The sequence below is a fragment of the Myotis lucifugus genome, unplaced genomic scaffold (assembly GCF_000147115.1).
Source record: "Myotis lucifugus unplaced genomic scaffold, Myoluc2.0 scaffold_98, whole genome shotgun sequence".
NCBI classification, from domain to species: domain Eukaryota; kingdom Metazoa; phylum Chordata; class Mammalia; order Chiroptera; family Vespertilionidae; genus Myotis; species Myotis lucifugus.
Window position 1 is genome coordinate 3,695,467 of NW_005871146.1, and position 10,781 is coordinate 3,706,247.

The 10,781-nt window shown below is 41.7% G+C and overlaps 1 protein-coding gene across 2 annotated transcripts in view; it reads right to left on the bottom strand.

Moving 5' to 3' along the window:
• Positions 1–10,781, bottom strand: part of WNK1 (WNK lysine deficient protein kinase 1) — a 142,422-nt gene that overhangs the window by 6,859 nt on the left and 124,782 nt on the right. Inside the window, exons 24-26 of one of the 2 annotated variants that reach the window (XM_006092130.2) lie at positions 8,273–8,931; positions 5,432–5,634; positions 3,607–3,801 (exon numbers count right to left, since the gene is read on the bottom strand). In XM_006092130.2, the coding sequence (XP_006092192.1) occupies positions 3,607–3,801; positions 5,432–5,634; positions 8,273–8,931 (1,057 nt within the window). Of the gene's footprint in view, positions 1–3,606; positions 3,802–5,431; positions 5,635–8,272; positions 8,932–10,781 lie in introns of those variants that run through there. The other variant, XM_023756720.1, reaches the window with a different exon arrangement.

Sequence of the window (10,781 nt, forward strand, 5' to 3'; positions counted from 1 at the left end):
AGCTGGATTTCCATACCCAATCTTTGTATCTAGAAGTGCAATGCTCTGCATTAAGGTCTGGGAGGGGAGGAACTCCAGTCTCTCAGATCTCACTGCTTGAATTTCAAATACCCAAGCAGTCTTTCCATTGACCCTGTCCCGCTTTCTGTTTCTCCTGCTGGGTTGTTAAAAAGCACTCAAGTAAATGCATTAGCAATTCTACCACAGTGGGCTGATAGATATTACCATTGTTACAGTTTTCAATTAATTTAAATTGGCTAATATATTTCCACATCCTAGACATACTAGTACATACTAGTACTTTCCCCTCTAGAAAAATCTTTAAAAGTATATGGAAAACAAGCAACTTTTGAACATAAATAAAGCATTAAGGCAAGCCATGCTTCCAAACCATTATCTATTTGGAGAGCATAGAATAATGCATCCCAAACTAGTAAGACCTCCATGCCTATAAGCACCTGGTTTTTCTTTCCACATTTGCTTTAAATCTGCCTCCTGCAATTTGGTCACCAAGGCTTATAAGATAGACTAGTATACTGATGTCACCTTTCATTTTAGACCCAGCAGGAAGCGGTAAGATTTTAATATTTCTAAACACTTTTATTCAAAAAGAGTGTAATACCACCTACCTTTAAGAGTGTGATGAGAATTCATTGAATTAATTTGAAGTGGTATCTACCACATTATATTTTACAAAAAAGCCTTGGTTCTCTTTATTCCGTTAGACATTTCAGGTTGTATAACACTTGCCTCCTACTCTTAATGTCTTTTCATCTTTTAGCTGGACATATAAATTAAATGCTTATTTAAGCATCAAGATGTTAGTATGCTTGGTCCAGCCTAGTTTAACCAGAAAGTTATATGAATGCTCAAAAATCACACACGCTTGGAAAACTACCAAACTGGTAACGCCTTCCACACCTTTGTTAATTAGCTTTGGCTAGTGATATGAGAGGCCCAAGGACCTCTGAACCATACACAGAAATAGTGATGGCCTTAGCACATGCATTTAAAAAGCACTTCAATAACCACATCAGAAGTTTGAGGCCTTAACAGAGACCTTTATTTAAACTCTAGCAAAAGTTTTCTACTTAAGCCCTACATTCATTTTAAAAAATTTATTTCCATTTACATTTGCGGGCCAATCAGAGGGAAATGATGTGTGCTTCTCCCGTGCTGCCTGTTTCATGTATGTGATTTGTAGAACAACCCTAGAAGACAGGTGTCATCATCTTTTCACCGTTGGGAAAGATGGGTGGAGAGGTTTTGCTATTGTGCCTTTAAGGAGAAGGCTTGGAAATCTCAGCAATTAAGGTAAAAATACCATTTTCACTTGCAGGTGCTGGGATTTGGTCTTCAACAGAATAAATGCTTTATGAGAGTAACTACACTGAAAACCTTTCAACACCTGATTTTATGAAATTAGAAGGTAGTGGTGGTGAAAGGATCCAATGAGGAAATTCTAGCATCTTTTCAACTGATAGATGGTTGCTTAATTGACCAGAAAAAGATTCCAGTCTCCTCTGAAAATTAGGGTGTAACTTTTACCTGCTGCCAGGATCTAAGTGCATCAGTGATCAACATGGGCAGCACTGAATAGGACAAAAATTGTCTTCATTATTTTTTCTTTTTTTTTTAAAAAAAACCATTGATTGATTTGAGAGAGTAAGGAGGAGGAAGGAAGGGCAGAGGGGACGGGGGGGGGGCATGGAGAGGGGCGGGAGAGAGGGAGAGAGAGAGAGAGAGAGAGAGAGAGAGAGAGAGAGAGAGAGGCATTGATTTGTTGTTCCACTTATTGATGCATTCATTGGTTGATTCTTGTATGTGCCCTGACTGGGAATCAAACCCTTGACCTTGGTGTTTATCAAGAAGATGCTCTAATCCAGTGGTTCCCAACGTGGGGCACACACCCCACAGGGAGGCAATTTGATTTTTAAGGGGGCCAATTCAAGAATGAGTTATTAACAGTGAATTTTTGCATTTCTTATGGTTCTAAGGGCCTCATATACATATATAAATATATAGTGACATATTTATGAATTTCAGTTCTCTATTATGTTTTGAAACTTCTTCATATTATTTTTTAACACTTTCTTAGTGATTTCTTCCTCAGTACTTCACCTGTCCTTTCGTTCTTTTATTTTTCTCTTTCATGGATGCCATGTTCTTTGGAAGCTTGTTTAGGCCAAGTTAACGGCCTTTTAGGCTTCCTAAAACAGTGAGTAGGAGTTCACTTTTTGAATAATAAGAATTATATATCACAGGCGGGCATCTGGATTTTAGAAATGCTTAGGTGGGGCATGGCCAAAAAAAAGTTGGGAAACCACTGCTCTAACCACTGAGTACCCTACCAGGGTCCAGTCTTCATTATTCTGAAAGACCCAGCAATCTATGTAACCTAACACCATATCTACATGGATCTATGAAGAAGCAATTCTATCAGAAAGTTATTTTGAAATTTATAGAAACCTGTTATTATTTCTACATCTTTTATAATAATTAATGTAGGGACCCAAACTTCTGAGGGTAATAGTAGTTCAGCCAAGCCGCTGAGTAAATGATATACAAAGACAAATGAAAATGGACTGCGTGAAATATCAGATCCAAGCAGCAGAAAAACAAGGGCGAGGAAGGAGTAAAGGTGTTACACACAAAGAGCCAAGCAGGGCGTACTCAGAAATCGGGTCCTCCTGCCACCAGGTTTGAATGTCACCTGCTCAGATGCACAGTTAAACTTCGCACAGCCTGTGGGAGGGGAGAAACAGGGAAGAACAGAGAGAGAAGAGACAGAACACAACTACAAGATGTTAGAAACTTGAGGCTGGAGTGGTGAAATGCGCTACAGTGACACACAGAACAAGCTTCTAGGGAAAGGTCAAATATACAGGACAGGAAAATTAGGCCTCAATTCCCTCCACCTGCAAAAAGCTTTTCACAGGGGAATAATGCTAGGTAGTTTGAGCTCTTTCCAAAAAGTACATCTTCAATTTCAGTGAAATTGTGACAAAGGTACCTAAGCTACCTATCATATTTTCCCCATTCTTTTCTCCCCAGACAGTGAACTCCTTTCATACTTGTTCTAAGGTTACTAGAAGCTCTTTCCTCTACAGGAATGTTCTGAGCAATCATTAATAAATAAAACTATTTGAAAAGTAAATAATCTATATAAAAAATTGAATTGTAGGGCAATTCATCTTAGTATGCTACTCCCATACTTAGAAATTTAAAAAGCCCACATTAGCTAATCCAGCAAATTAGCTTTCAGAAACTGCTAAAACTCCTTCGAATTTAGTGCAGGAAATCTGTCTAGTCATAAGTTGCAAATCCCAAATGAGTCCTTCATATCGGTCACAAACCTAACCATTTGCTGTAATCCTTTGAAAAGAAGCTATTTCACCTGATAGGAGCAATGAGTGCACCTACCTAATCACTTCCCACCCCTTCAGCTCATAGATCCTTGGAAGTGTACAACACACAGGCGATGTTCTGGTCAACTGGTCTTCCAACTCACCTTAACAATAAGCTACTCATTAGGCTTTTGTCCTAGACATGGCAATATCTCCATTTTAATGTTTTTGGAAGATGACGGTTGTTTTACTTTCTTACCTTGACCTGGAGCAGAAAGGCTTGGTACTGAAATGGCACCATCACTGGTGAAGGCTGAATAGAGGTTGTCACTGGAGGGAGATGGCTTAAGAGGCTGTAATAGCTGATTTTGCCCAGTCTCTGGGATGTTGCCAGGAGGTTGGAGGGTTTGCTGAGGGTGCAAGCCTGAAGCTGCACTCTGACCAGACAAATTACCTGCCAGAAGACAAAGTGGCATGAAGAAACAAGGACAGCTTTCCCAATGCACTTTCATAGGCACTGTCCTTATTCTTCCAATTCGTCCCACTGAGTGATTAATGGGCCAAAAGCTATGACTAATGAATAGGAGAGGAAGTGGGGAATGGCATGAGAATCAACAGTTAATAGGGCCATAGGAAATTATCCTGAAAGTTTTTTAGCTTTAGAAAACCTAGATGGATCACAAATCTGAGCTGAGTGGATGTGTAGAACCGTGGTCACCAACTGGTGGTCTGCAGACCTCTGGTGGTCCACGAGGTCCGAAAGGTCGGCAACAGCTGGTTTAAGGAAACTTTTGGAGCAGCGGTTGCCAACTGGTGGTTCGCGGACCACTGGTGGTCCATGAGGTCCGAAAGGTTGGCGACCACTGGTCTAGAACAGTGGTCGGCAAACTCATTAGTCAACAGAGCCAAATATCAACAGTACTTCTTCAAAAGAGACTCGCCCAGGCCGAAAACTGACTTCTGCGCATGGGCCACGAAGTTTCAATCACACTGTACGTGCGTGCCCGCACGTGGTATTTTGTGGAAGAGCCACACTCAAGGGGCCAAAGAGCTGCATGTGGCTCGCGAGCCGCAATTTGCCGACCACTGGTCTAGAATATATAGATACGAGAGAATTCCATTTTGCAGTTCCACAACTCTACTATAAAACACTGAGTTGGATCATGATACAAATAGGTTTGGCAAGCAGTGTCTGCTTAATTTTTCTTGTAAGCATGTCAGATCAAGTACAGAAGAATTGTTAAAAATAGTTGCTATTCCTTAAAATCACATCTCTACTACTGAATTGGTTCTAACGTGCTAGAGAAAATTTGGGTCTCTAAAACTTCCAGAGAATGGAAAGCTGCTAGAAAGTTTGCAATTGCTCTCCAACATATTTGTTAGCCCTGCAGAGCAAATATGAGGTATACACTTATTTCAGACTTTTTTACTTTTCAACTAATTATCTGTTAACATTACCATAATTTCACCAAAGGGTAAAAACTGTTTATCACAATTTAAATAGACCTAGAATTCATTACAAGAGATTATGATTTAACTATTTTTTAGTTACAAACATTAGGAAATTCTTTGTCCCAATATAGGTAAATAGAATAAAAACTTTAACCAAGGAAATTATCACTTAAGACATACTCAAATATCTATATGAAATTTATATTTATTCCAGTCACAATTATGACCAATTCATTCATTGAAAGGAAGAACCAACCTGAACTTTACTATGTACAGGTGAAATATATTTTCTTCTAACTGCCCAAGAGTTTGGAGAAATATGAGGTATGTGTTACCAGGCAAAGCTAATGTTTTATCCTTAAGAACAACTATAAATGAAGACTACCCATGGATAGCAATATAGATTACAATGAAATAGGCCATTGAACTCAACCAGTCTACTTCCATAAATTAAAAAAGAGGTACTATAAATATGGGGAGTAGAGAATTCAAGGAAGTAAGAATATTAGGAAAGTCAATTAAATTCTTTTGATATTTAACAAAAACAACAAATGTTCAATAGGTTATATACACTGTTGAAGACAGAAATAAAAGACGGGACACCATGGCTGACCTGGTCCACGGCTTCTTACCTGAAAGCTGGGGGCTTTTACTGCCCAAGGAACTGATGCGACTAGATTTGCTGCCTTTGCTTTTAGTGGGTCGCCTTCTTCTTCCTGAGAGAGGGGCAGCTGGGGGAATAATGACTGCAGGGGGAACCTTGCCCAGTTTGGTATACAAAGATTCAATTTCATGTTTCTGGCGACTCTGCAGATCTTGAATCTCTTTAAGATGTCTATGAAAGATAACCAGACATAATTCAAAAATATTAAAACCACCTTTGTTCAAACAAGACTTAACTACATATTCTTTAACCTCCATTGAAGTGCTTACTTTTGAATCTTTGCCCCAAATGTATTTAATCTAGTTTCTACTACACCTTGAGATTCTAGTTTGTCAACTCATCTTGATGGCCTCCATTACCCAAGCCAAAATCCAACAAGCTCCCAGGCAACAAATGGTTGATGATATAGTAGGAGAAAAAGATTTCCTGGCTTTTGAGGTTATACACAGGAGAACTGAATTTGCTACTCTGATTCAGTTTGTCAAATATGACCAACAAAACATTTTAACACTGGTTCATTTGGTAAACTAATAAATAGCTAAGACTAGGTTAATAATTATAAAAAGTGCTGTTAATAAAAGTAATTTAGTAACAATAACACAAAAGATGCTGACAAAGTTCTATAACTAGAAATGCTGTGGGTCCTGATGAGTACAGGAGACCCAATGAGAACTACATTCAGATACTAGCTCTTGCCCATTACCCTTTCTTTAAAAGAAATGAGACATAGCCCTAACTGGTTTGGCTCAGTGGATAGAATGTCGGCCTGCAGACTGAAGGGTCCCAGGTTCAATTCCGATCAAGGGTACATGCCCAGGTTGCAGGCTCGATCCCCAGTAGGGGGCGTGCAGGAGGCAGCCAATCAATGATTCTCTCTCATCATTGATGTTTCTATCTCTCTCTCCCTTCCTCTCTGAAATCAATAAAAATATATTTTAGCCCTGACCAGTTTGGCTCAGTGGATAGAGCATCAGCCTGCGGACTGAAAGGTCCCAGGTTCGATTCTGGTCAAGGGCATGTACCTTGGTTGCAGGCACATCCCCAGTGGGAGGTGTGCAGGAGGCAGCTGATTGATGTTTCTGACTCTCTGTCCCTCTCCCTTCCTCTCTGTAAAAAATCAATAAAATATATTAAAAAATATATATATATATATATTTTAAAAATCCTATATAATAAAGAGGGAATATGCAAATTGACCATCACTCCACCACAAAGATGGCGGCATCCACAGCAGAGGCCGAATTCCTGTAACGAGCCTTAATGAGCAATCAGCAGGGACTTGTGGCTGCGCCTACCCCCCTCAAGGCTTGACAGGGGACATCAGGCCACCCCCCCCACTCAGCGGGGCTTGACGGGGGACCTCAGGCCACGTCCCCTGCCCCGGCACCGGGCAAGGGGACCTGAGGCCGCACCCCCTGCCTAGCGGGGCTTGACAGGGGATCTCAGGCTGTGTCCCCCACCTGGCAGGGCTTGACGGGGGACCTCAAGGCGTGCCTCCCGCCCTGGCCCAGACTGGGGGACCTCAGGCCGCGCCCCACACCCCAGCGCTGGGCCAGGGAACCTGAGGCTGCGCCCCCTGCCCAGCAAGGCTTGACAAGGGTGGGACTGGCCGAGTCTGAATTTAGCCCGATGGGGAGGGGGGGCGTGGCTGGGTCTCAAATGATTTTGAGGCGCATGTGGGTGGGTGGGGACTTGACTCTGGTGCGCCCCAGACTCTAGCAGGAGGAAGATTTTCATATACATTTTACTAATTTTTTTTTCATCTCTGACACTTCTATTATAGAGAAAGGGCAAATAGCAATATTAAAATATTTCCTCTAATTAATCCCTTTTTAATGTGCACGAATTTCGTGCACTGGGCCACTAGTCCTATATAATAAAAGGGTAATATTCAAATTGACCCTAACAGCAGAACGACTGGGAATGACTGGTCACTATGACACACACTGTCATCAGTGCACTCCCACAGGGGGAGCTCTGCTCAGCCACAAGCCAGGCTGATGGCTGCCAGCACAGTGGTGATGGTGGGAGTCTCTCCCGCCTCCTCAGCAGTGCTAAGGATGTCCAACTGCAGCTTAGGCCTGCTCCCCACTGGCAAGCGGACATCCCACGAGGGCTCCCGGGCTGCCAGAGGGATGTCTGACTGCCAGCTTATGGACATCCCCCGAGGGGTCCCAGACTGCGAGAGGGCACAGGCTGGGCTGAGGGACCCCCCTGAGTGCACAAATTTTTGTGCACCGGGCCTCTAGTTTATATATAAAAGCCTAAGCAACTGGTCGACTGGTAGCTATGATGCACACTGACCACCAGGGGGCAGACACTCAATGCACAGGCATGGAAACATGGAACAGAATGATGAATCTCAGAGGGAAGGGGGGGGATTAACCAAAGATCTTATATGCATACTAAGGGCCCCTCAGCCTGGCCTGAGGGGATCGGGCCAAAACCGACCCAGTACATGGATTTGTGCACCAGTGGGGTCCCTCAGCTTGGCCTGTGGGGATCAGGCTGAAACCTGTCCAGTGCACAGATTCGTGCACCAGTAGGGTCCTTTGGCCTGGCCTGCAGGGACTGGGTCAAATCTGTGCACTGGGCCTCCAACATCCCCTGAGGGTTCCCGGATTGTGAGAGGGTGCAGGTCAGGCTGAGGGACCCCACCGGTGCATGAATCCACACACCGGGCCTCTAGTAAATAAATAAATAAAAGAAATGAGACATAAGCATATTGTAGTGAAAAGAATACTAATATAGGCACCACAAGTTAGGTCTTAATTTTGCCATTATTCTTCATAGGAGAAAACATACGTACTTTTCTCGTAGTCGTCGCAGCTCTAACTTTAAGTCTTCATCTTCAATATCTGACTCATTGTCACTACTCATGTAAGAGGAGTTGAGTGAGTTACTAAGGCTTTGACTTAGATTTTGGATAGGAAGGCTCCTTGAGCTCAGTTGAGGGGGGGAGTGTGGACTACCTGAACCATCATCCACATCCCTACTTAGGAAGGCAGCCTCCAAGTCAGAAGATGGTCCATTCAGATGCGAAGGATCTGACAGTTCGGGCTTTTCTTTCTTTGGTATCGCAGCAGGAAGAATAGTTTGTTCCAAATCCATAAAAGGAGATGCCATTGGTCCCTCTTTCTTTGCCTCTGTGACCTTATCTTCAGTTCTTGATACAGAGAAACGACCTACTTGGTTTGCTGTAGTTGTCACCTGAAAACGTCCAACCTTGGTAGGCTGCCCAATTTCTGACTTTGCTTCTGAGGCAGGAGTTTTGTGGGCACCATCTGGCATATCTGAAGAGATATCAGGGATGGTCATCCCATTAGGTTCTGGCTTCACCAGGGTACTCTCTGGACTACTACTTGATAGCACTGAGGATTCTGAAGTGCTGGATTCAAAACGAACAGACTTTGCATCTTCAGACTTATTTTTACCCTCTTTCTGGGCATCATCCATTGCAACTGAAACCTAATGGAAAGAGACCAAAGTAAGATTCTTTTAAAAGTCCCTAATATTCAATTTTTAGAATGGACCATTCAAAAAGAAAATAACAGAAACACTTTATTTCCTAGCCAGTAAGTAGGCTGATTATCCCTTTACATAGTCCCTCCATTTTTTATTGTGAAAATAAATAGAATATCATTATAGAGAACAACACATCTGTACTGAGATATACAGATTAGATGTATATTCTAAGTGCCTGGCTAAGCTTACTAAGTAAATTACTACTTTTATATCTAATGCACCAGACTCACATTCAAATCTTAGTAAAAATATAAATAACAACTGGTCATGGAATGTTGGAGATTTCTTGTGAATAAGAAAAACTGCAAAGATTAAATCCAATAAATATTAAATGCCAGCTAAGCTTCAAGAATCAACACAACCAAGCATTATCATGAAAATGTGAACCCTGAGAAAAAGATACCTACTAAGAAGGGCTCCTGGTGGCTAACTGGCCTCAAATGAAAACAAAACAAAACAAAACAAAACAAAAACAGAGCTTAGCAGCCATTTTCATACAGGGGCCTCTCAAACAAACTGTCCTTTAGGGAGAAACCTGCACTGAACTACCTGCCTGCATTATTTCTGCCATCTGATCCAGCCCCTATAAGAGAGTTCCTAGAATATTTTAACCAATAGGACAGATGCTTTCTCCACCAAATCAGAGCTGAGCAGTTATCAACTTCTTCAACCAATCAGAGTGGCTCTATTCTGTCCTGTGCCTTTTGGACCAAACTGTGAGGAATTGGGAGTCTTCATTTGCATGAGGATGGATCAATCAGGGACCATGGGTGGGGAACTTCAGTCTATATAAATCAGCTCCTTTCTGGCTCTGGGAGCATACTTTCCCTCTCCACCAAAAGCTGATGATTGCATTTCCCTAGCTGAAGGTATCTCACCAGAGCAGAGCAAAGCAGATCAGTGCAGGCCAGAGTTTACAGTATGGAGCAGCCCAGACCAGCAAGGAGCAGAGCTGTCTAGCCAGAGTGGAGCCTGGCCTCAGGCCTGCCTCACAGCCATGCTGTTTTCATAGCCATGCTGTATCACAATTGAGATGTTTTGCACTGAATAAAGTTTCCTTCTTCACAGCACCCCAAATTGGGGATTCTTATTGCTGTTGAACTGGTGCCAACAACCATTGGCTGACAAGAATAATTGAAAAGTAGTTGTTAAATTAGTAATAAAAATGATTTTCTAAGCTTGCTTGGCACTGTATCCTAACAGCCAGAACATGTTCCCTTGTTGGGCCAACTGGGAAAATAAAATGATATAATCACTTGACCTAGTATTTTTACTTCAGAAATTAATCCTAAAAGATTTTCCTAAACATGAAAAATATTTTATATACAAAGTTGTTTACTGTAATCATTATGTTGGAAAAGCAACCTAATGACTAATAAAATAACAGGTGAATGGTTAGGTAAATAAATCATTAGATGGGGGAAAAGCTATAAAGTATCATTCAGAGTTCAGTGAAGCAAGGGCAATTTTAGGTATACACATATACAGGAAAAAAGGAATGGAAGGAAAGAACACCCCAAAAAGTAATCCTGGGGAGGGTGGAAGGATAGGCAGATAGTATCATTTTCTATTATTTATCTACTGTTCTAAGTATTCCATATTTTCTTTAATAGCATGTATTATTTTGAATAGGGAAAAATAGTAAGAGCTATAAAGTTCTATACAAAAGAAATATATCATCAAATTGGCAATTAGGTCCCAAAAGGTAGGTAATAATTCTGTTAAATATATATTCCCCCCAAAAGGGGAATCAAAGCAAGGAAAAGTGATTGTCTTACCTGAAATCGCCCCGT